This window comes from Oryctolagus cuniculus, chromosome 10 (assembly GCF_964237555.1).
Source record: "Oryctolagus cuniculus chromosome 10, mOryCun1.1, whole genome shotgun sequence".
Taxonomy (NCBI): Eukaryota; Metazoa; Chordata; class Mammalia; order Lagomorpha; family Leporidae; genus Oryctolagus; species Oryctolagus cuniculus.
Genome location: NC_091441.1, coordinates 101,628,860 through 101,655,004, shown reverse-complemented (window position 1 = coordinate 101,655,004; position 26,145 = coordinate 101,628,860). Strand labels below are relative to the sequence as shown.

The window sequence follows — 26,145 nt, the reverse complement described above, 5'->3', positions numbered from 1 at the left end:
TAGGGGCCGGCACTGTGCCGTAGTAGTCCAAGCCTCTGTCTTCAGCGCCAGGATCCCATACAGATGCCAGTTCCAGTCCCTGCTGCTCTACTTCCTATCCGGCTCCCTGCTAATGCACCTGGGAAAGCAGTACAAGATGGCTCAGGTGTTTGCGCCCCTACACCAACATGGGACACCCAGAAAAAGCTCCTGGCTCCTGGCTTCGGTTCAGCTCAACTCTGGCCATTTGGGGAGTGAACCAGTGGATGGAAGACCTTTCTCTCTGTCTCTCCCTTTGTCTGTAACTCTACCCCTGAGGTAGAGTTACAACCTCTCACAACAGTGAGTGGTTGAAGGAAGGGGTACTCAAAGCCAGCAGCCAGTAATTCAATCCAAGCCTCCCACCTGAGTGGCAGAAATAAATAAATATATAATTTTTTAAAGACCAAAAAAGACACCATAGGATGTATACAGTCAACAAATGGAATGAAAGGACAATGGACAATTGTAGTGGCTGACATTGTGGCACAGTGGGTAAAGCCCCCACCTGCAATGCTAGCATCCCATATGAGCACTGGTTCAACTCTAGGCTGCTTTACTTCTAATCCAGCTCCTTGCTAATGCACCTGGGAATGCAGCAGAAGACGGCCCAAATAATGCTTGGGACACCTATATCCCATATTGGAGTGCCCAGTTGGAGTCCCAGCTCCACTTCTCACTCAGCTTCCTGCTACTACTGTGCACCCTGGAAAGCAGAAGGAATTGCCTCAAGAAATTGAGTCCATGCCACTCATGGGGGGAGACCTGGGCTTGGACCTGGCCCAGCCCTAGCTGATGTAGACATCTGGAGCATCAATCAGCAGATCAAAGATTTCTCCCCTTCAAATAAAAGAAATCTGGTTCCAATTTTGATTCATAGATAACAAATTCTAGACATGAAATGTCACCTAAAACAAAAAGCTTTAAGTATTATTATCTGCCCTACTAGTCTTTTTCATTTCTTTAAGTTTCCTCATAATTAAATATTAACAGTATAGAACTGTATATTCATATAATATGCCCAGATAATAAAGCTAGCTAATCTATACAAACTAATTTTATCTGAATATATATATATATATATCCCACTTTTACGATATATCAAATGTTGTATTATACCAGAACTTAAGAAAATGCAACTGGACTATAGCACTGTCAAGTTCCTAATCACTTCAAAGAAAGAAATTAAGTACCATTGATCGCTCACTGGAGAAAACCAAATCTTGTGTTCTATGACAAAGAACTATTATTACCAGCAGACAATGCAAATGGACCATTCACAGAAACAACAACAAAAAAAATACCCAGGACAGACTATGATTTGGAATTAACAATGGTATATAGGGGCCGGCGTCATGGCTCACTTGGTTAATCCTCCGCCTGCGGCACCAGCATCCCATATGGGTGCCAGGTTCTAGTCCTGGTTGCTCCTCTTCCAGTCCAGCTCTCTGCTGTGGCCCAGGAAGGCGGTGGAGGATGGGCCAAGTGCTTGGGCCCCTACATCCACATGGGAGACTGGGAGCAGGCGCCTGGCTCCTGGCTTCGGATCGGCGAGACGCCGGCCATGGCAGCCATTTGGGGGGTGTACCACAGGAGGGAAGACCTTTCTGTCTCTCTTTCACACTAACTCTACCTGTCAAATTAAAAAAAAAAAAAAAAAAAGGAATATAACAAAGGTGGAGTTAGGAGATAAGAAGTGGAGAAAGACTGAGGACAGTAACAAAGGTATGGAACAGCCTCAAGAGGAATGGGGAATTAACATTGCTAGTCTTCAGGCCACTAAAAAGTTTCCACTTAGTCACAAGTACCAAAATTAAGCATAGAGTTTTTTTGGTTTTTGTTTTTTTGGGACAGGCACAGTTAGACAGTGAGAGAGAGAGAGAGAGACAAAGGTCTTCCTTTTTCCGTTGGTTCACCCGCCAAGTGGCCACTACGGCCAGCGCGCTGCACCGATCAGAAGCCAGGAGCCAGGTGCTTCCTCCTGGTCTCCTGTGCGGGTGCAGGTGCAGAGCCCAAGGACCTGGGTCATCCTCCACTGCACTCCCAGGCCACAGCAGAGAGCTGGACTGGAAGAGGAGCAACCAAGACAGAATCCGGTGCCCCGACCGGGACTAGAACCTGGGGTGCGGGAGCCTCAGGCGGAGGATTAGCCAAGTGAGCCGCGGCGCCGGCCTTTTTTTCTTTTTTTTTTAAGATTTATTTATTTGAAAGGCAGAGTTGCAGAGGCAGACAAAGAGACAGAGAAAAGAGAGGTCTTCCATCCACTGGTTCACTCCCCAGATGGCTGCAACTCATTCAGTCCTCCCCCTCCTTTCTTATTGGAGAGACTCAGGTTGGAGGGGCTAGGGAGGGGATGCTCACACTAGCTCCTATCCACTGATTCACTCCCCAAAAACCCACAACAGTGAGTGGTTGAAGGAAGTGGTACTCAAAGCCAGGAGCCAATAATTCAATCCAAGCCTCCCACCTGAGTGGCAGAAACCCAATCCCTTGAGTCATCACCACTGCCTCCCAGAAGTTGGAATTAGAAGCAGGAGTCAAGTATCCAACACAAGCACTGTGATGTGGCAATGTCCTAACCAGTGGCTTAACTGTAGGTCAAATGCCTACACTCATATTCATTTGTGTATATACATGCGTATAGTTTTACTCAGTTTTATTCCACGTATAGATTTGTGTAAAACCACCAACACGAATCAATATATAACATTTTATCAGTGGATTTACTTTAAAAGATTTATTTATTTTTAAAGAGTTATAGAGAGAAAAAGTGAAAGGTCTTCCACCCACTGGTTCACTCCCCAAATGGCCTCAATGGCCAGAATTGAGCCTGGCTCCTGGCTTCGGATCGGTACAGCGCCAGCTGTAGTAGCAGCCATTTGGTGGGTGAACCAACGGAAAAGGAAGACCTTTCTCTCTCTCTAACTCTGCCTGTCAAAAAAAAAAAAAAAAAACTTATTTAGGCCGGCGCCGTGGCTCACTAGGCTAATCCTCTGCCTTGCGGCTCCAGCACACCGGGTTCTAGTCCCGGTCAGGGCGCCGGATTCTGTCCCAGTTGCCCCTCTTCCAGGCCAGCTCTCTGCTGTGGCCAGGGAGTGCAGTGGAGGATGGCCCAAATACTTGGGCCCCGCACCCCATGGGAGACCAGGATAAGTACCTGGCTCCTGCCATCGGATCAGCGTGGTGCACTGGCCGCAGCGCACCAGCCGTGGCGGCCATTGGAGGGTGAACCAACGGCAAAAGGAAGACCTTTCTCTCTGTCTGTCTCTCACTATCCACTCTGCCTGTCACAAAAAACCCTTATTTGGAGAAACAGTGATCATGAAAATAAAAATACTTAAGCAATGGGTACATTTCACAACAGCACCTAACAAAAAATTTGCAACAAGCATATGCACAGCTGAAAAAATGTCTAACACAGTAAAGTTCGAACTCCTTATTCTTATTCTCTGACACTACCATTATCTTCTCTTACAAAGTATTTCAAGAAAGAATGGCATCAAGTATTTTTTTGGTAGTCTTGTTGTCTCCCTAAGGTACATGAGTAAATACCATAATTGGGCAAACTTTATATTCAATCACTTCTGTTTCAACGTGTTCTCCTTTAGCCAGTAATATTACTTTCTTACAAACTGTTAGTCTGCCTAAAAGATCGTATACAGGATACTTCTCATAACTAAGAAAATTATTTTCCGGCCGGCGCCACGGCTCACTAGGCTAATCCTCCGCCCTGTGGCGCCGGCACAGCGGGTTCTAGTCCCGGTCGGGGCGCAAGATTCTGTCCTGGTTGCCCCTCTTCCAGGCCAGCTCTCTGCTGTGGCCAGGGAGTGCAGTGGAGGATGGCCTAAGTACTTGGGCCCTGCACCCCATGGGAGACCAGGATCAGCACCTGGCTCCTGCCATCGGATCAGCGCGGTGCACCGGCCGCAGCGGCCATTGGAGGGTGAACCAATGGCAAAGGAAGACCTTTCTCTCTGTCTCTCTCTCTCACTGTCCACTCTGCCTGTCAAAAAAAAAAAAAAAAAGAAAATTATTTTCCTACATAATTATGCAACAAAATTTTTGCTGTTTTAATTTTTTTAATGGACCTGGTAAACTGAAGTTTAAAGAGTATACCTATGGGGCACCGTCTGCAGTGCCAGCATCCCATAAGGGCACTGGTTCAAGTCCCAGCTGTTAGACTTGGAATCCAGCTCCCAGCTAATCCTCCTGAAAAAGCAGAAAATGGCCCAAGTACTTAGGCCCCTACACTATCACATGAGGACTCAGATGGAATTCCAGGCTCCTGGCTTCAGCCTGGCACAGCACCAGCCATTGAGGCCATTTTGAGAGTGAACTTGTGGATAGAAGATCTGTCTCTCCCTCTCTGTGTAACTCTTTCAAATAAATAAATAAATATTTAAAAAAAAATTACTTGACTTGGTTATCTAAGAGAATGCTTGTTCTCAGATAATACTTTGAAATATTTAACAGAGAAGGGTCATGATGTCTGCAACTAACCCTCAAAAGGTTCAGGCAAAAATAAGTAAAAAATGTTTTTAATATAGAAAGGCAACACAAATAATGCAAAATTCCAATGACTAGTTAACTAGATTAAATGTATATGGGAATCATTTTGTATTATTCTTCCAACTTCCCTGCAAGTTGGAATGTTTTCAAAATAAAATTTTCAAAACTAGATCTTAGGGCATGTGTTTACACTAACAGTTAAGATGCCTGTATCTCATTTCAGAGTACATACTTCAATACCCAGTTCCAGCTTCTGACTACAACTTCCTGTTAATGCAGACTCCCAGGGAGGCAACAGTGATAGCTCGAGTGACTGGATCTCTGCCAACTCTATGGAACACCTGGATGGAGTCCCTAGCTTCTGTTGCAGGTATTCAAAAAGTGAACCAATAGGTAGACCCTCTCTATATCTGTCTCTGCTTCTCAAGTTAAAAAAAAAAAGAATGGTGCTCTCTCAGAAAAACAAAGAATTCTAAACTTGATTTTCAGTGACTCTAGGTGTATATTGGTGGTTTGTTTTTTTTTTTTTTTCAGTTTTTTCATTTTATTTGGAAGGCAGAAAGAGTTCCTCCTTCTGCCAATTCACTCCCTCACATGCCCATAATAGCCAGAGGCCCAGAACTTAAATGGAGCCTTTCATGTGGATGGCAGGGAATCAAATACTTGCACCATCATTTGCTACCTCCAAGGGTGTGCATCAGCAGGAAGCTGGATCAAAAGCAGAGGCAGAGGCCAGCACTGTGGCATAATGGGCTAAGCCACTGCCTGCGATGCCAGCACACCATGTGAGCACAGGTTCGAGTCCTAACTGCTCCACTCCCTGCTAACGTGCCTAGGAAGGCAGCAGAGGATCGCCCAAGTGCTTGGGTACCTGCACCCACATGGGAGACCCAGAAGCAGCTCTTGGCTCCTGGCTTCAGCCTGGCCCAGCCCCAGTCATTTGGGGAGTGAACCAGTGGATGGAAGATTGTCTCTGTAGCTCTGCCTTTCAAATAAATTAAATTTAATCTTTAAAAAAGAAAAGAAAAGAAAAACAAAGGCAGGAATGAAACCCCAGCACTCCAGTATGGGATGCAGAAGTCCCAATAAGCATGTTAATCGCCAGAGTAAACCACCACCACATAAACGGCATAGTTTCTAACATAGATTGTCTCTCAGGGTCCTACAATAATAATTCTTAATGCATTACGAAATAAAATACTTTATAGATACTCTTGGAAGAAATTAACAGAAATGAAGCTTTTAAATTCTCTAATCCAAGCTATCTTGTCATCCAGCATGACTATTACAGCTTCTCTGTAAAAACTAACAGGATTGATAGAACACTGAATGTTAGGGTAAAGAAAAATTATTACATTGGGGCCAGTGTTGTGGCAAAGCAGGTTAAGCCAATGACTGTAACACCGGCATCCTGTATCGGAACACTGATTCAAATCCCAGCTGCTCCAATTCCAATTCAGTTCCCTGCCAAAGCACCTCAAAAAGACGCAAAAAGATGAACCAAGTGATTGGGCCCCTGCCAACTATATGAGAGATCCAGAGAGAGTCCCAGGCTCCGGGCTCTGGCCTGGCTTAGCCCCACCTATTGTGGCTATTCGGGGGAGTGAACCAGTGCATGGAAGAGCTCTTTTTCTGTCTCTCCCTTTCTTTCATTTCGCCTTTCAAGTAATCATATAAAAATTATTACAAATATCTGTTAAAGAATAAAGTGTAGGGCCTGGTGTTGCAGAGCAGTGGGTTGGGCCAGTGCCTGTGACACTGGCATCCCATATGGGCACCAGTGCATGTCTTGGCTGCTCCACTTCCGATTCAGCTACCTGCTAATGTGCCTGAGAAAGCAACAGAAGATGGCTCAAGTGTTTGGGCCCCAGCCATCCCTGTTGGAGACCTGGATGGAGCTTCTGACGCATGGCCCAGACCTGGCTATTCCAGCCATTTGGGGAGCCAGCAGATGGAGGATCTCTATCTCTTTCCCCGTCTCTCTGACTTATTTATTTGAAAGGCAGAGTTACAATCTTTTTAAAAAAATACTTGCTCGGCCAGCACCATGGCTCAATAGGCTAATCCTCCACCAGCACCCGGGGTTCTAGTCCCGGTCAGGATGCCGGATTCTGTCCCGGTTGCCTCTCTTCCAGACCAGCTCTCTGCTATGGCCTGGGAGTGCAGTGGAGGATGGCCCAAGTGCTTGGGCCCTACACCCGCATGGGAGACCAGGAGGAAGCTCCTGGCTCCTGGCTTCAGATCAGCACGGTGCGTCGGCCGCAGTGCGCGGGCCACGGTGGCCATTGTGGGGTAAACCAACGGAAAAGGACCTTTCTGTCTCTCTCACTGTCCACTCTGCCTGTCAAAAGAAAAAAAAAAACTTTCTTGATGTATTTCTAGTGACATCATAAAAAAAATGGTCTTCCTGAAATTTCTATAGAACAGGCAAGAACAAGGAGGAACATGAATACTGAAGAGGTATACCCTATTTTAATTACTCGACTATTTCATCACACCTTCCACATTTATCAGGAAAACCTTCAAATTCTATTTTGCTCTCCCATGTACTTCAGTAGCCTGAAGAGAGCACTCTGGCCTGTGGAACCATACCTCAATCACTATAAAGCAATACCCTGGGGCCAGCATTGTGATATAGCCAATTGCTGTCCAGCTGCCCCACTCTGAATCCAGCTCCCCGCTAATGGCCCTGGCCCATGTGAGAGACTAGATGAAGACCCTAGCTTCGGCCTAGCCAAATCCCAAGCACTGCAGCCATTTGGTAGGTGAGTCAGCAGATGGAAAAAAAATCCCTCTAACGCTTTCAAACAAACAAACAAAAAAAAGCTATTCCGTGTCTCCTTTATATACCTCCATCACTACAAACACTACAAAGCTATTCACTTTTCTCTTATATACAAAGATTCTAATTCATGAAATGGCAGCAAAGCTATAAAGGTCCAGATGGTATATAGAACCCTGTGACAGGGCTAGTGTTGGGGCATAGTAGGTTAAGTATTCCAGTACCAGTATCCTATGTGGCACCAGTTCAAGTCCCAGCTGCTCCACCTTCAGATCCAGCTCCCTGCTAAAATGCCAGGGAAAGTAGCAGAGGATGGCCCAAGTGTTTGGGCTCCTGCCACCCACGTGGGAGAAGCTTCTGCCTCCTGGCTTAAGCCTGGCCAAGTCTTGGCTATTGTGGTCATTTAGGAAGTGAACTAGCAGAGGGAAGATCTTTCTCTGCCTCTCCCCTCGTCTCTCTCTGTAACTCTGCCTTTCAATTATTACAGAGAAGGAGAGGCAGAGAGAGAGAAAGAGGTCTTTCCACCACCAATTAGCCATAACAGCTGGAGCTGTGCTGATCCAAAGCCAGGAGCCTCCTCCAGGTCTCCCACACGGGTGCAGAGGCTCCTCCAATGCCCTCCCAGGCCACAGAAGAGAGCTGGATTGGAAGTGGAGCAGCCGAGACACAAACTGGCGCCCATATGGGATGCCAGCACTGCAGGTGGCGGCTTTACCCACTATGCCACAGCGCCAGCCCCTCAGTTGGTTTCTTATACACCTCCATCTCCATGCCAAATAAGATGAATTAGGAGAATCTGACTATCCTGTTTTACATTTGAATGTGATGGAATATTATTGTTTAGTTACTAGGCTTGCTTTCTGTTAAATTCAACAAATCATAGCACCTTGAATATACTGTTCTCTCTAGTTGTATCTTTTCAGTCAATAGTAATAAGAGAATTAACACTGTCCTAATTCTTAAATCTTCAGGGCCTGGTATTATGGTGTAGCAGGTAAAGCTTCCACCTGTGATACTAGTATCCCATATGGGTGGCAGTCTCAGATGCTCTACTTCCGATCCAACTCTCTGCTAACATGCCTCGGAGAAGTAAAGATGCCACCAGTGTCTGGGCCCCTGCGACTCATATGGGAGATTAGAAGCTGCTCCTGGCTTCTGCCTGACCCAGCTCCAGCTGTTTTAGCCATCTAGGGAGTGAACCAGCAGATAGGGGATCTCTATCTGCATCTCTCCCTTTCTCTCCATGGCTTTCAAATAAACAGAAATGTTAAAAAAGATCTTCATATAACCCTTTGCAGAACAACTTATCACAATCCCCACTTTATAAATAAGGACATCAAGTCACAAATTAAGAAGCCTGCCCAAATTCATCAAGTTATTAAGTAAAAAAGTAAAGATTTCCCAATGCTGGGATTCTATCTGGGTAGTCATGGGCCAGTGCAGCCATTTGAGGAGTGAACAAACAGATGGAGGATCTCTCTTTCACTGTAACTCTACCTTTCAAATAAATAAATCTTCAAATAAATAAACCAGGAGTTTTGGCTCCAGGACCCAGGGGTTTAATTCTTGTGTGCCCTAGACCACTTTGGCAGTTTAATGTAGTGTAAAGATTCTCCCATAGCCTAAGATTTTTAGATGCATAAGGGGCCTGCATTGTGGTGCAGGTCAAGCAGCCACTTGGAGTGCCAGCAGCACATCTTAGTGCCAATTCAAGTCCTAGCTGCTCCATTTCCAATCAAGCTCCCTACTAATGTACCTAGGAAAGCAACAGAAGATGGCCCAAATACTTGGGCCTCTTCCACTCATGCAGGAGACCCAGAGAGAGTTCCAGGCTCCTGGTTTCAGCCTGGAGCAGTCCCAGCCAATATGGCCATTTGGGGAGAGTGAACCAGCAGATGAAAGAGCTATGTTATTTTCAAATTAAAAAAAAAAAAAAAAAGGTTTGATTGCAAAGGAAACCAGTTATATTAGGAAAGAAGAAAATGCTTAATTTGTAGTAGAGTAATATATATGCTTAACAATCTAATGATGGATCTCTTACCTACTGTAATTTCAATGTTTACAACAAACAACCATATTTTGAGTTATCTACAATATATACACTATTAAAATATCTGATTTTTACTTGCAGTAAAATCAGAGGTACCTTTAGTAATACTTTAGTCTGTTGTTTACATTAGCAATTGAATGAAATGTTAACTTTGCCCCAAGTTCACAGATATTATCCACCTTAAGACCTCTATACTGCACACTACAACAATCTTCTTTACACTGGAGTTTAAAAGGACCAATCCTTCATCCTTCTCTCTCTCTCTACAGGAAATCCCTTGGTAATCACATCTAGTCTCATGGCCTGTAATACTACCTAATTTGGACAACAAAAATTTATCTCCAGGGGCCGGCACTGTGCCACGGCGGGTTAACGCCCTGGCCTGAAGCACTGGCATCCCATATGGGCACCGGTTTGAGTCCCAGCTGCTCCTCTTCTGATCCAGCTCCCTGCTATGGCCTGGGAAAGCAGCAGAAGGTGGCCCAAGTCCTTGGGCCCCTGCACCCATGTGGGAGACCCGGAACAATCTCTTGGCTTCGGATCGGCACGGCTCCAGCCGTTGTGTCCAGTTGGGGAGTGAACCAGTGGATGGAAGACTCTCTCTCTCTCTCACTCTGCCTCTCCTCTCTCTGTGTAACTCTTTCAAATAAATAAATAAATCTTTAAAAACAAATTTATCTCCAATCCAGACCTTTACATTGAATTTCAAGCTTGGATATCAACTCAAGCCAAATGTCTAACAGGCATCTCAAACTTACTCAAACTTATAAATTCTTTAAAAAAAAAAAAAAAAAAAAAAAAAGCTTGTTTACTTGAAAATCATAGTTACAGAGAGGGAGAGACAAAGAGAGATCTTCCATCCACTGCTTCACTTCCCACTCCCCAGTGTCCAGGGCTGAGGCAGGCTGAGGCAGGCAAAGGCATGAGCCTCATCCAGGTCTCCCATATGGGTGGCAGGGACCAACACTTGGGCCATCTTCCACTGCTTTTCCCAGGCACATTGGTAGGGAGCTGGTTCAGAAGAGGAGCAGCCAGGACACCAACCAGTACCCATACGGAATGCTAGCATCAAAGGCAGCAACACCATGACTCCAGCCCCACTAAACTTACTATGCCTTAAACTGAACTCCTAACCTATTCTGAAACTTGTTCTTTCCACAGTGATCCCTATCTTAGTTAATAGTAACTTTCTAATTGCTCACACCAAAAGCTCTGAAATCATCTTTGGCTCTTACACACATCACATCTGACTTATCAACAAATCCTACTAATTTGATCTTCAAAATATATCCAAAATCCATCCATTCTCACCACTCTTCTGTTATCACCTTGTACAAGTCACCATCACTGCTCTTCTGGATTACTAACTTCCTTATAAGTCTCCAGGCTTCCACTACTGGTACCCTCTGCAGTATCAGTGATCCTTCTGAAGCTGAAAGTGGACCATGTCATTCCACAGGTCAAAATTCCCAGCAAAGTCCTTAGAAAGGCTCTGTAAAACCCTATGAAATCTGTACCCCATCCTACCCTGACCCAATTTACTATTTCTCCTTCTTGTTCATTCCATTCTAACCACACTGGGCCGAACTCATAAGTCTGCCTTAGCACCCTGGACTAAACATTCCCTCTGCTTGAAATGCCTTCTCTCCAGATATTAACATGACTACCTCCCCTTAAATGTTTGGCTAAATATCTCTCAACTAGGGTCACCCAGTCTACCCCATTTCAAATTATAACCTCTTCAACAATTCTGATATGTTACCCTTACCCTTCACTTTCCAAAGCACTTACCTTGAAACATTCCATTTAATTTACTGTTCTTAGGCTGTATACTTCAAGGGCCCTAGAGTGCCTACTTTCAGCATACAATAGATACACATATATTCTGTATATGTATCATGGTAAAGTACTTGCCTGTCTCCTTCATTACAGGAGTTCCCAGAAAACTCCGACTAGAATTTGCAGTGTCCCCAACACCTGTCCTTGGGCCTCCTCATACTGTATAGCTAATGCAGATACTCAAGTGATTACAGCTATTCTCAATTGAAACACAACAGCCCATACGCTGCATGAAAAAGGTCAGAACTTACAGCTGTATCTGATTAAGAGTACACAACCAATACAGATCACACCTCAACTGTTACTATAATCAAAATCAACTGACATTTTACTTCAATTTCTTTATATGTAAGCACAATTTCAAACTATAAAAAGTCTAAAAAGGTAATCTTAGTCATTCCCTCTCCCAACATATTACCCTCTCCCAAACCAACCTAATCTTTTCATGCTCAACTTAAATCCTACTGCTTAAATTTTCCTTAATGATCCCATCTAGAAGCACTTACACATGCCACATTCTTTGCCAAGTGCTTTTCATATATTATCTCATTTAATTCTCCCATATATCCTAGGTGTGCTACTATTACAAAACCTATTTCAAAGATGAGAAAACTCAACCTCAGAGAGATGAAGTAACTTGTCCCAAGTTAAATCAGTGTTCAAACCCAGGACTATTTGAAAATATATTTGAAATCCAAGTTCTTAAACCCTATACTGCACTATCTTTTCCTTTCTAACATTATAAACACTAACTAGCTTATACATACTTCCTTATAGGGTTGTCACTTCACTTCTCATTTTCCGGGTTAGACTTCATTTTCTTCATCCAGAAAACAGGTGGTATTATTCAGGATGCCTAGCAAGATCCCCCTCCAGACCTTATAGTATTATGGAAGAAAAAAATGTATAATTACTCACATATCCCATACAGGTTAACACACAGGGAGAAATAAATATATTTATTTAGATTTTAGTCACTGTTAGAAATTCAAAGCAGCAGAGACAGAAACACAGTAAAAACTCTAAGACCGTCTGTAATATAAGAAAACATTCTTGGTTCTTTCCCCATTGATGGTCACCAACGATGCATTTCTGAGTCTGTTTTCCCACGTAATATGAAAAACTGTCTTCTCCAAAGAAATGTAAGGATGTCATGCTTAAAGTTGCTGGACTTCAACAAACCAACTGGTAAAAGGAACTGAAAGCAGGTATTTAGCCCACTCAAAGGCTAGTATGTTACTTTGTAGCTTTACTTCAATAAGCATTTATGGGACTATGATACAGAATTTTTTAAGGCTTTTTAAATTCTCAAACCAAAAATCTGTAACATGAGCTTTGCAACTGGGCTAGTTGCACTGCAAATGAAAACAACCTAATTAGGGTAATGTTAACCCATGGCCCAGAAACCATGAAAGGATAAAGCCATGTTGAGTCTCACTATTCCAAGTAAAGGCTGGGTTTTGTTCTAGAAAGGCAAAATACTGAGTTCTTGTTTTGTGCAGAGATGACCATAAGCACTCCAAGAGAATTATGTGTTGCCACCAATCCTAGAACCATCATGTAAGATCCAGACATTTCTGGACCAAGGTGAAAAGGTTTAGCAAGAAGAAGAGCACAGTAAATCTAAGGTTCAATATGTATAAGGAGCAAAGTTCTTGGAATCATTCCGGTGCTAAGTCTGACAGTTTCACTTGAAACCCCTGTTAACCATTCAGTTTGAAATGCTGTATTCCCAGGTCTAGACTTCAACAAACGGGGCTTCAAATGGCTTTCCAAAAACAATGGTCTTGCCAGGCTGAGAGAAAAGAGGTGACTCCAGGCTCCGGGAGAGAAGGCTCTCTGAGCCATCAGACAGCAGCAGACACAGCCCTCAACAGAAACACAAAAATGTCCTAGGAACGAGACTCTACTTCGGTTCTCTAGAACACTGACTTCTTTAGAGAATCCTCAAATGAGCCTTGATTTGTCACTAAGTCTTCACAAGAAGTGAAAGTCATCCATTTAGGCTAAGAGCTTCCCGTGACCAAAAGAACAGTCTTCGAAAGTGCGCAAATCCTATAATCTAGAAGAAAACGTAGACCCCCTCAGAAGGCTTTCATTTTCGGGTGAAAAAACAAACCCGGTGTCACCGCAACAACGGGGCCACACAAACCTCACCACCATTGCAAAACCCAAGTGCCAAAGGTGCAAAATGTGAAGCCGGAAGCACTACGGGCCAGGATCGACTTTCCAGGAGGACAAATCAAACCCCGGGAACGCAGCGCGGGCCCCTCCGCGGACTCGGGCCGGGCGACGCGCGCTAGGCCCTTCCGGCCCGAACCGCCGTCGTCGGGAGGCCGGGCGACGGGCCGGGCTTCCACCCGAGCCCGGGGATTCGCGGCCTACCCTCGCCAGCGCCCTCTCATCGGCCCCGGCCCCCGCAGCTGCTCCGATTCGGCTCCTGCGCTTACAGCGTGGCCAGGGCTGCCCGCGGGGAACCCACCGGCAGCGCCCAGCTCCGGCCGGCCGGCCGAGTCCTTGCGGACGCGGCAGCAGCAGCGGAGGCCGCGGCCGCCCCTCCCCCACAGGGCCGGCCCAACCGCCGCGGCGACGCGAGCCGCAGCGCCAATGCCGGGCCTAAGCGCCGGGCCGCCGCCGACCAGGCCGGGCGGCCCCGGGTGGCGGCGCGGGCCTGCTCGCCTCACCGACTGCGCGAGGCCGCCGCGGGCCCGTTACTCCTCGCGCCGGCCCGCGCCGCCACCCATCAGGACGCGCCGCCTTCGGCTCCAGCTGAGGCGACCCACAGCCGTGGGAGGCCGCCGCGGAGCTGATACTCACTCAGGGGTCGGGTGTTCGGGGTCGTAGAAATCCCCCATCTTCGGAGGCGGCTGCGGCGGCAGCTGCTGCTTCATTCGGGCTCGGCTGGAGGCGGCGGCGACGCGAGCCCCCTCCCCGCGGCAGGGCGACGCGGGGGGAGGGAACGGGAGGGAAGGAGGCCGCTGGTCCGACCGCGGAGGCGGCGGCGGCAGGGCGGCCCGCGTCGCTTGCACACTCGCTCGCTCCCTCCCTCCCTCCGGCGCCCGCCCGCCCGCCGCTCTCTCCCTCACACACTCACACGGGGAGCGACGCGCACCCCGCCCGCCCCTCAGCCTCGCAGGCTCGGCCCCTTAAAGAGACAGGCACGAGCCGCCCCTTCGCCGCCAGTCGGCGCGCCTACAGCTGCGGGCAGACCCCTGGAGAGGCGGGCGGGACCGGGCGCAACCCTTGCCAGCCTGGCCGGGCCCTGCCTGCGGCTTCCCCCAGACAATAAGGCCTGGGACCGAGTGATGTCGGCCGGTCCGGGACCGGGAAGGGCGGCACCGCGGCCCCTCCCTCCGGCTGCGGGGCTGCGGGGCGCGGAGGCGTGGCCCGGCCTGCTCCCGGGTGGTGTGCGGGCGACGTCGCGGGGACGGCCCGAGCCTGCCGGGACACCCGCCTCCAGGACCTCAAGACCCGTCGCCCGGAGGCCCGGACTCCTCAGCGCCGCCCAGGACCCTCCACAGGACTCCTGGCTCTGAGGTAACGTGGCCGCCGCACCTCCCGGGACTTCCTCTCCCTTATCTCTCTCCATTTTCTCTCACCGTGGCCGCCTCATTATGCCCCTCAGCGAACTTGGTCACGGAGCTAGGCCGCGATTTCCCCGAGGCCGAGCCCCCGGACGTCCTGTCTTCCGCCAGGTCCGCTGCAGGCACCCTGAACCCTGCAGCCTGCAGGTTGCGGCTAACCCTGCGTGGCTCTCGAGGCCTTGGAGACAATGTCACTTTGGCGCAAAAATGACAACACGAAAAATAGGACAACTTGAAAGGGCTGCCGGTTTTTCGTCATTTGGGGAAGGAGAAGCAGAAATGTAATAAATCCTTGAGCTGAACGTCAGGAGCGCTAAGAGCTTGCAGCAGTTGATCATTTTGAAATTGGGGGGTTCATAGGGTCAGCTCCTTTATGGTTTCGTTTTCACTACTTTTTAAACTGGACTAGACCAGCCAATAATAGGATGGAAGTATGTGTCATAATTACTGAAATGAGATACACGGGAGTGCAATTCATCCTTCACAGCTGTTTCCATGTCCTTTAATACGAAAGTCAGCCATGTCTGTTGATGTTTTATCATCATTGTTTCTCACTTGGATTCTTTTGGCATGCCTCTACCCCACCCCCAAGTTCCTCTGAACACAGCGTCAACTGTCAGGCACCATCTGATTCCCTGGGGCGAAGTCTCCCATGGCCACTTCTTGACACATCATAAATGTTACTGATGGCCCTGCTGTTTGCTTCGTTGTAAGATGAGAGCACAATTGTGCACAGGTCTTCACTGTTGTAAGGATTGTGTGAGATAATACATGGAAAGTCCTAAACCTCTGTCCATGTCAACCCTTACTCAGGTATGAAAGAAGAGCGATGAAGAGCTAACTGGCACTGTGGACAAATGGAGGCACCCTTGCTTCTCGTGCTTCCATGCTTCCAGTGCCTCGCTGTAAAGCAGAGAGAGCTGTGAATATGCTTGCACAGATGCCACCTAGGCCGTGGGGAGTCAGTTTGATGTTAAACAGGCAGGAAAGGGTTATTTTAGGTGGAGGTGGCTAAAACAGTAAATATGTGATGAGAAAGCTGAAGTGAGTGGGGGAAAAAGTAGTATAGTTTTCCTTTTTCTTTAATGACTAAGTAACAGTTTTCTTTCAGGAGGTGTGGCTGGGCTCTGTAGCACCTGTGTTTCTTTCTTTCTTTCTCTTTCTCTCTTTATTGTACTCCCCCTTTATTTAGTATTTACCATAGAGTACACAAGTTCCAATAGCTTTCTTGTAATTAGGGAAAAAAGCTTACAGATGCATAAAGAGAAGGCCAAGTGAATTCTCATGCTGTTAATCAAATGAAGACTTTTTACTTAACCCAAACCACAAAAGACCTCCTTCTTCACAATACAGAAACTATTACAAAGTATAAAATCATAAACTTGTTTGATATTTTAAATATTTACCTTAGGCCGGCGCCACGGCTCACTAGGCTAATCCTCCGCCTGTGGCGCCGGCACCCCGGATTCTAGTCCCGATCGGGGCGCCGGATTCTGTCCCGGTTGCTCCTCTTCCAGTCCAGCTCTCTGCTGTGGCCCGGGAAGGCAGTGGAGGATGGCCCAAGTGCTTGGGCCCTGCACCCGTGTGGAGACCAGGAGAAGCACCTGGCTCCTGGCTTCGGATCGGCGCAGCGCCGGCCATGGCAGCCATTTGGGAGGTTGAACCAACGGAAGGAAGACCTTTCTTTCTGTCTCTCTCTGTCTATAACTCTACCTGTCAAATAAAAAAAGAATATTTACCTTAAATACCAAAACAGTCAAATGCCCAAGAATACTAGAGTTGTATAAAAGGCCTTAAGATCAAAGTTCCCATACTAAAATTTTGAAAAACTGTTTTCAAACAACTTAAACTAACCAAAACCAAAACCATGAACAGCAGAGGCATTTCTGTGTTTTTTGATAGCATTGGTCTGGTCAGAATCCAGTGCGATGTGCACATCCAACCATGGGGGTCAGTGGAAATTTTAAGTCCCAAACATAAATAAATGAACTGAATTTTTACAGGCAGTGCCTTCATCTATGGTTGTCCTAGGGGTTTGTTGGATTTTTTTTTTTTTTTAGGTTTATTTTGTTTATTTGAAAGGCAGAGTTAGAGAGAGAGATGCTGGTTCACTCTCCAAATGGCTGCAACAGCCAGGGCTGCAAAGCCCGCAGCTTCTTCCAGGTCTTCCACAAAGCTGCAAGAGCCCAAGCACTTGGGCCATCTTCCACTGTTTACCAGACATATTAGCAGGGAGCTGGATTGGAAGTGCAACAACTAGGACTGAACCAGGGCCCATATGGGATGCCTGCCGCAGGTTAACCCTTTTACACCACAATGCTTGCCCTAGATTTGCATTTTTAAGTCAAGGAGAATACATCCTCAGAACACGCACTTGTGCCTGACCTCCAGATCAAAGCTGTAAAATAATTTGGGTTTTAGCATTACTAGATGCTGACTAGCCCATACTTTCCTACACATAGCCTTCTGCAAACATGTTTAAAGGGAAAATGTCTGAAAGTCCTAGCATGAAACGTAAGCATTCTACTGCCAGAATGCTAAAAACTGCCAAAACCTTTATAATTGCTCCTGCTGTTACAGTCTTCTGTGGGCCCAGATGATGACCATCTCAGGGATCCCCAGGTAGTAGTTACCCTGAAAGAAAGTTAGCTTTTTTTGCACATCTTTGGCCTCAGGGGAAACAGAAGGCCAAAGATCAGCCATTCCCTTCAGGTGCCTGATAAAGGAGTAGGAAAAAGAAGAATTATAGTTGAAGCAGGGATACACCAGTTGATCCCCTGAACACATTCTCTAAAACTACTCTTTGTAAATGAATTTTTGAGGTAATATATTGACCGGACAATTTTTGGAATTGACAGTAACACAGAAGCAGCAACTAAATCAAGATAATAGTGAGGTACTCTGAGGTGGTGCCTGTTTTCTTTGCACCCAGGCAAAGTTCTGCTGACTCAAATGGGAACCAGGCTACGACACCAGGAAAGAAAGGCCATTCTCCTTGAATCCACAGCTGGATCCCAGTGGGGAGGCTACCCCTACTCACTTACTTTGCTTCTTACCATCCTGCTCTTCCCTCACCAAATCCTTCCCCTAAATGAAGATTGTAAAAGCCCTGAGTGTGCTCCTCAAGAGATGCCAACTTTGGAGGAGTAGCCAAGCCCAGGCCTTCAGACACTCATTATAGTTCCTTGCCTAGATGAGGGGAGAGGGTTACGCAAGATGGCAGTGATAACATGGCCCTAGGTGCAGCAGATTGGAGGTAGAGCAGCCAGGACTCCAATCAGTGCCCATATGGGATGCCAGCATTGCAGGTGGCAGCTTCATCTGCTATGCCACAACACCAGACCCACAAATTGAAATGTAACCCCCACTGCGAGGTACTAAGAGGGTAGAAACTTCATCCAATTACGTTACTGGTAGATGGGATCCTTTGACAGATGATTCGGATTAGATGAGGTTGTTAGTGTGGAGCCCCTTCATTGACTCCTGATGGCTTTATAGCAATGGGAGAGAAACACAGACACACATATTCCATGTCTCTTGTCATGTGATATTCTGCACTTCCTGGGGACCCTTCCAGAAAGAAGGCCATCAATAGATGAGGTCTCCCTAGACCTTGCACCTCCAGACTTGTGAACCAAAATAGATCTCCTTTCTCTGTAGAAGTAGCCAGTCTCAACAGGTACTTGGCTTAGTGGTTAAGATGCTAGTGTCCGGTGTCATGGTACCTGGTTTCAAGTCCTGGCTCTGCTCCTGATTCCAGCTTCCTGTTAATGCAGATCTTGGGAGGTAGCAGGTGATGATGTAGTTAGGTCCCCTCCTCCCATGTTGGAAACCTGATTGAGTTATTGGCTTCCTGCTTCAGCCTGGGCAATTGTAGACTTTGGGGAAGTAACCTAGCCAGATGAGAACTCTCTGTCTATCCCTCTCCATATATCTGCCTCTCTCTCTCTCTCACTCTCACTCAGTGTGTATGTGTGTATCAATTTTAACAACAACAACAACAAAAAAAATTACAGAGAGAAATCTTCCTCTGATTCATTCCTCAAATGGCTGTGATAGTCAAGAGTGGAACAAGCCAAAGCCAGGATCCAGGAACTCCATCTGGGTCTCACATATGAGTAGAAAGGCCCAAGTGCTGGGGCCGTCTTCTGTTCCCTTCCCAGGCACATTAGCAGGGAGGTAGATCAGAAGCAGAGCAGCCAGAACTCCAACTGGCACTCATATATGGGATGCTGGCATTGCAGGTGGCTCCTTAATCTGCTATGCTACAATGCCAGCCCTTATAGTTTTTTTTTTATGATGACTTGCTACTTAATTTTAAAAGAGCATCACATTAGTCTATTGACACTAAAATTCCTTTCTATTAATTATAAAAATATACCGGGAAAGATTTTTTTCAAAATGAAGTGTATTATAAAGGAGAGATTTGAAACAAATGCCTTAAATGTATATTTTCTGCTGCATAGATACATTTACCAGTAAAATCTTAGCATTTGGGAGAGCAAGAAATGAGATCATCTCTGATCTCTGAGAACATAGCTACTGCATATAAGCTAATAGCCATGCAATAAAAAGTTAGCTACCTGGAGCCGGAGTTGTAGCACAGGGAGTTAAGCTGTCATCTGCAGTGCCAGCATCCCATATGAGCATTGATTCCAGTCCCAGCTGCTCCACTTCTGACCCAACTTCCTGCCAATACATCCTGGGAGGCAGTGGATGCTGTTGAATACTTGAACACACATGGAAGACCTGGATGGAGTTCTGGACTCCTGGCTTCAGATTGGCCCAACCCTGACTATTACAGGATTTGGGGAGTAAACCAACAGATGGACGAGCTCTCTAGCTTGATCTATCACTCTTGCTTTTCAAGTAGATGGAAAAAATAAATTAACATTTTTAAAAGTTAGTGGAAAGGGGCCAGCGCTGAGGCATAGTAGGCTAAGCCTCTGCCTGAAGTGTCAGTGTCCTATATGGGTGCTGGTTCCAGTCCTGGCTGCTCCACTTCCAATCCAGCTCTCTGCTATGGCCTGGGAAAGCAGTAGAGGATAGCCCAAGTGCTTGGGCCCCTGCACCCACGTGCACCCTCTTTATTTGAAAGAGTTACACAGAGGCCGGCGCCACGGCTCACTAGGCTAATCCTCCGCCTAGCGGCGCCAGCACACCGGGTTCTAGTCCTGGTTGGGGCGCCGGATTCTGTCCCGGTTGCCCCTCTTCCAGGCCAGCTCTCTGTTGGGGCCCGGGAGTGCAGTGGAGGATGGCCCAGGTGCTTGGGCCCTGCACCCCAAGGGAGACCAGGAAAAGCACCTGGCTCCTGGCTCCTGCCATCGGATCAGCGCGGTGCGCCGGCCGCAGCGCACCGGCCGCGGCAGCCATTGGAGGGTGAACCAACGGCAAAGGAAGACCTTTCTCTCTGTCTCTCTCTCTCACTGTCCACTCTGCCTGTCAAAAAAAAAAAAAAAAAAGTTACACAGAAAGAGAAGAAGAGTCAGAGAGAGGTCTTTCATCTGCTAGCTCACTCCCCAGATGGCTGCAATGGCCAGAGCTGTGCCAATCCAAAGCCAAGAGCCAGGAGCTTCCTCTGGGTCTTCCCACATGGGTACAGGGCCCAAGGACTTGGGCCATCTTCCACTGTTTTCCCAAGCCATAGCAGAGAGCTGGATCAGAAGTAGAGCAGCTGGGACTTGAACCAGCACCCATGTGGGATGCTGGCACTGCAGGTGGCACTTTACCTGCCACGCCACAACACCAGCCCCAGTAAGCTTCTGTTAGCCAGCCATTTCTGGGGCTTGAAAGAGCAGACTAAAAAGAATCACACACTCTAACAGGAATGTTACTAGGTACTTTTTTTTTTTCAGTGTATGTTAACCTTGTCTTTCATACAGTTACCAAATGTCCAGGGAAATGAATGCAGTGTCTTTGTTTTACTCTGTTTCATTTTGGATCTTGGCAGCTTTCCAAAGAACTCACCTCCACCAGAGCTTCTCCTTGCATCTCTATTCCCAGATTTGTCTCTTCCACAGAAGATGAAAGTGCTCAAGGCTACCCCAGTTTTACAGATGAAAAAACCAACATTTCCAAAAGTTAAGGTATGTCTCTTGGGTGGACACATGACTAGGATAAAATTAGGATTTAAACCAGGTTATCTGATTCAAGACATTTTTTAGACAAAACATCTAGATTTTTTCACCAACAACAAAAAAATCCTTAATATAAGTATTGATGAGCAAAGAGATTAGTAAATAAATGTTTAAAACTAAAAATTATCACATAGTAATAATACTAATAACACATAAATTATTGATTAATAAAGCAAGGAGAAATTAATATCCTGGACAACAAGGACAAGCAATTTGATAGCAAGATAGGTAGGGTGATTATTTGAACCAAAGTTTTCCAAAATCTTTATACTGTTTGGGAAGGGGGGAAAATGTTAACTTTCACTTCTATTCTTTGAAGTGTATGTTAAAATACATAGAGTAACTATTAAGAGAGCATATCATTTACAAATAAATAGAATGAAGAAAAGTAGCCAAAAATGTTACTGAAGATAGTCAAAGAATGAAGCACAGAAATAATAAGACAAATAGAAATCACAAAATAATAATGTAGTTAAAATAAGTGCAAATATTTCAGTAACCACAGTAAATGTAAGTGGAGTAAGCTTCCCAGTTAAACAAAAAGGAATGTGAAATGGGCCATCATTGTGGCACAGCAGGATAGTCACCACTAAAAAAGCTGGCATCCCATGTCAGAATACCAGTTTGAGTCTCAACTACTCCACTTCTTGTCCAACTTACTACTAATGCCCATGGGAAGACATGGAGGGTGGCCCAAGTGCTAGGCCCCAGCCACCCATGTGGAGACCGAGATGGAGTTCTGGCTTCTGGCTTCAACTTGTCCCAGACCTGGCTATTGCAGCCATTTGGGGAGCTTTTTGAAACTTCAAGTGCAAATCAAAGAAAGCAGAATTGAACTCCCTTCAAACTTTCATCATCCAAAGACAAAATGAAAGTGAAAAGAAAAATAAACTGGAAAAATACACAACACACATAACTAACCATTAAAGAATATCTAGAACTACACTGTCCAGTATAGTAGCTACTAACCACATGTGGTTATAAAGTACTTGGAATTCAGGTAGGCCAAATTAAGATATACTTAAGTGTAAAATACAAAACAAAACAATTAGCAGATTTCAAAGAGCATAAAAGTAATTTTCTTATTAACCTATTAAAATGGTAATATTTTGATAAGTTTTATTATAATTTAGTGAGCCCTGTTATTAAGGTTACATAAACCATTATTAAAATTAATCTTGTCGGTTTTTACTCTTTTCAATGTGGTATCTTAGAAATATGACTTTCATTTTATATATATATATATATTTTAAAGATTTACTTATTTATTTGAAGGGCTGAGTTAGAGACGGAGAGACACAGAGAGAGATCTACCATCCATTGCTTCACTCCCCGAATGTCTTCAGTGGCTGGAGGTGGGCCAGGCTGAAGCCCAAAACCAGGAGGAGCTTCTTGATCTCCCATGTGGGTACAGGGGCCCAAGTACTTGGGCCATTTTTCCTTGCTTTCCCAGGCCATTAGCAGGGAGATGGATTGGAAGTAGAACAGCTGGGGCTCTAACTAGTACCCGTATGGGATCTCATGCTTAACCTGGAGGTACCAACCCTGTGTTGTATTTCTATTGAAATAAAAACAAAGCAATAAGAAAAAAATTGGCAAATATCACAGAAAGAGAAAAAACAATGACTAAGAAACATTTTAAAAGATATTCAGGCAAATCAAACACAGTTCACTAGTGGCATATTGTTACATTGGTTTTGGAAAATAAGTTGTCATTACCTAGTAGAGTTGAGTATGGGGGTGCCCTACAACCCAACAATTACAGTCCTAGTACACAAATTGAAGAAATTTTTGCAAAGGGCTGGTATTGTGACACAATAGTTCAAGTTATTGCCTGTGATGCCTACATCCCGTATGAGCACCAGTTCAAGTCCCAGCTGTTCCACCTCCCTACTAATGTATCTGGTAAAGCAATGAATGATGGCCCTTGTGCTGTAGGCCCCTGCCACTCACATGGGAGACCTGGATGGAATTCCAGACTCCTGATTCATCATGGCCCAGTTCTTGCCATTGTGGCCATTTGGGGATTGAACTAACAGATGAAGGATCTCTCTCCCTCTGGTTTCTCCTCTTACTCTGTAACTCTACCTTTCAAATAAATCTTTTTTAAAAACAAATTTTTGCTCATGTACACCAAGGGGTATATTCGGGATTGTTTATAGCAATATTGGCAAATGTCCATCAACTATAGTAAACTAATAAATTATAGCACCGAAAATGCTAACCAGCACTGAAAATGAGTGAACTTGTCAATTACACCTAGCAAAATAGTAAAATCAGAGGAGCATAATAAATGGGATAGTGAGGCTGGCATTGTAGCATAATGGGTAAAGCTGCTACCTATGATGCCAACATCCCATATGGGTGCTAGTTTGAGTCTCAGCTGCTCGATTTCCAGTCCAACTCCCTGCTAATGGCCTGGGAAAAGCAGCAGAAGATGGCCCAAATGCTTGGGCCCCTGCTACCCGCAGGGGAGACTTGGAAGAAGCTCCTGGTTCCTGACTTCTACCTGGTCCAGCCCTGGCCAATAGGGCCATCTGGGCAGTGAACCAGTGGGTGGAAGATATTCTCATTCATTCTCCCTCCCTCCCCCCCTCTCCCCCCCTCTCCCCCCCTCCCCCCCTCTCCTCCCCTCTCCCCCCCTCTCCCCCTCTCCCCCTCTCTCCCCCCCTCTTCCCCCCTCTCCCCCCCTCCCCCCCTCTTCCCCTCTCTCCCTCTCCCCCCGCCACTCTTGGTAACTCTGCCTTTCAAATAAATAAGTAAATCCTTCAAAAAATAAAAATAAATTGGAGGGAGAGGATAGAAGGCATAAAATTTATTTTTCCAATGGTATGAAGTTTTAAGAGTAAAAACATTATATAGGAAATTAAATATGGCAAAATTCTAAACAAGGGGAAGGTAAAAATTTTCAGAATCCTTTTTTTTTTTTCTAAAGAGAAAAAGGGATCATATTTGGGACACCCAGGAGATTTCAGAAAATAAGTTTCTGTTCCTTAAACTAAGTGGTAAGAGAGAGGTATTTTATTACTATTTATTTTAATGTTACTTTGTCTACCTCCTATATGATGAGTATTTGTGTCTATTTTTCTATTGAATAAAAACTCTGTGAGCATGTCCTTTGACCCAGAAATTCTAACAGTATATTCCAATGGTATTTCTGAAATTCTGTTTCATAGAAATAAAAAGTGCATAGGCTACATCCACAAAGATGTTAATGGTATCATTATTTCTGGTGGGAAAAGTTAAGTGACTGCCCATAAATAAGGGAATGGGGAAAAATACCCATAACAAGAGATATTATACTTCCATTAAAAAGAATGAATTCAAGCTAGTACAGAGAAGTTTGAGTGTTTCCATCACAAAGAAATGGTAAACAGAGCTGGCCCTGTGGCATAGTGGGTAAAACTGCCACCTGCAGCACTGGCAGTCCATATGAGTGCCAGTTCGAGACCCAGCTGCTCCACTTTTGATTCGGCTCCCTGAAAATGTACGTGGGAAAGCAGTGGAATTTGACTCAAGTGCTTAGCCACCCCTACATCCATGTGGGAGACCCAGATGAAGGTCCTGGCTCCTGACTGTTGTAGCCTTTTGGGGAATGAACCAGTGGAGGGAGGACCTTTCTTTGTCCTTCTCTCTGTCTCTCTCTGCCCCTGCCTCTCCCTCTCTCTAACCCTGACGTTCAAATAAATTAATAAAAATGGTAAATGTCTGCTGTGATAGATATGTCAATTTATCTGACCAGATCAATGTGCATTATATGCATGTATTGAAATGTCACACTACTCCATAAATAAATATAATCACTATGTGTCAGTTAAAAATAAAAATATTTTTAAAGGGTGCATTCTGGTGTTCTGGAGGCATTTTCATGAGGTTTGGGGTTTTAACCAAATGGGAAAAACAGATGTTTAGGTTTATATACAAATGAACACACAAACACACACACACATGTATATGTACATGGATACATTTATTTGATTTTTTGAGTTTGGAGAAAGGAAGTAGATAAACCCCATTTAGTTACCTTGAGTTATATTCACTTAGGAAAACCAGAGAAAAAAATTGAGAAAAAATGAAAACTTACTACCATTGAAGTGGGCAGGCATATAGGTTAAAATCGATTAGGTTTGTGAGCTGGAAGACCATGCCTTCACCATGCCCCTGTGTGTCCTCATCCCCCTACCTGGCCAGACCTGGGTGCCCACCAGCCAATCAGGTTAATTGACCACTCCCCTTTGGAAGTGGGTTAAAAGCCACAGTGTGGCCCAGCCCTGCTCTTTTTCCCTGGCCTCTTGCTAGGAAGAGGCTGGCTGTAGCCCTGCGCCTCCAGGGCGCATGGCCTTGGGCCATGTGCTCTAGGCTTCCTGGCCTAGATGCTCATCCACGTGGCTGGTTCCTGGTGCTTGTGGCTGGTTCCTGGTGCTCGGTATGAACCCCCATTCACTTCTCTCTCCTAAATAAAGCTCTCACTCTCTTATGTACCTTTCTTACTAAATAAAAGCTTAAAACATACCATGGTGCATCGTTTTTCTGTGCCGGTATTTAGAATTCTTCTCTAAATATTAGGCAAGAACCTTCTTGGGCTTATTAATATTGGGGATTTAGTAATAAGCCCATGGTGAAATCGTAAAGCACCCCAAATTCTGGTAGCATATGTGGCACCCTGTATAGCATTTCTAGAGAACTTTAAGGGGCCACAATTTAGTGTAGATTTTAGGGGTTCTTTTCCAATTTCACCATCACTCCTCACTAAATGCTTTGAGATCCCATGTGTGTCAAACTACAGATGTTTGTATTTATTTAGATATCTATTAAGAAATTGGGAATGTGGAAATAGAGTTCACTATATAATACAGATTAGTTATAATCTAATATTCAGTTCTACAGATATCAGTTGAAAAAAGTAAATTCCAGAATAATGTTTATTTGCTGCCCTTGAAACACATATGAGGGAGCGGGCGATGTGGTGTAGCAGGTACGGCCGCCATCTGCAGTGCCTGCATCCCATATAGGCTCCAGTTCAAGTCCCGGCCGCTCCACTTCCAATCCAGCTCTCTGCTATGGCCTGGGAAGGCAGTAGAAAATGGCCCAAGTCCTTGGGTCCCTGCACCCACGTGGGAGGCCCAGAAGAAGCTCCTGGCCCCTGGCTTCGGATCAGCACAGCTCCGGCTGTTGCAGCCAACTGGGGAGTGAATCAGTGGATGGAAGACCTCTCTCTCTCTCTCT

At 45.6% G+C, this 26,145-nt stretch overlaps 1 protein-coding gene, 1 long non-coding RNA gene and 1 pseudogene across 11 annotated transcripts in view; 2 read left to right on the top strand and 1 right to left on the bottom strand.

Moving 5' to 3' along the window:
• Window positions 1-14,519, bottom strand: part of SETD2 (SET domain containing 2, histone lysine methyltransferase) — a 117,385-nt gene extending 102,866 nt beyond the window's left edge. For 5 of the 10 annotated variants that reach the window (XR_007921932.2, XR_007921933.2, XR_007921935.2 and 2 more), the window contains exon 1: window positions 14,016-14,519. Coding sequence is in view for 1 of the 10 variants with exons in the window: in XM_051852507.2 (XP_051708467.1) it covers window positions 14,016-14,089 (74 nt within the window). In the remaining 9 variants the exon portion in view is untranslated. Of the gene's footprint in view, window positions 1-11,965; window positions 12,077-13,583; window positions 13,728-14,011 lie in introns of those variants that run through there. The other 5 variants (XM_051852508.2, XM_070050925.1, XM_051852509.2 and 2 more) reach the window with 4 other exon arrangements.
• Window positions 14,520-14,612: 93 nt separating this feature from the next.
• On the top strand, window positions 14,613-16,808 carry LOC138844110 (uncharacterized). Its single transcript, XR_011379566.1, has 2 exons — window positions 14,613-14,735; window positions 14,824-16,808. It is a non-coding gene; the product is annotated as an uncharacterized lncRNA (long non-coding RNA).
• A 3,922-nt stretch (window positions 16,809-20,730) lies between these two features.
• The window catches only part of LOC138844108 (14-3-3 protein theta pseudogene), a 36,113-nt pseudogene continuing 30,698 nt past the window's right edge, over window positions 20,731-26,145 (top strand).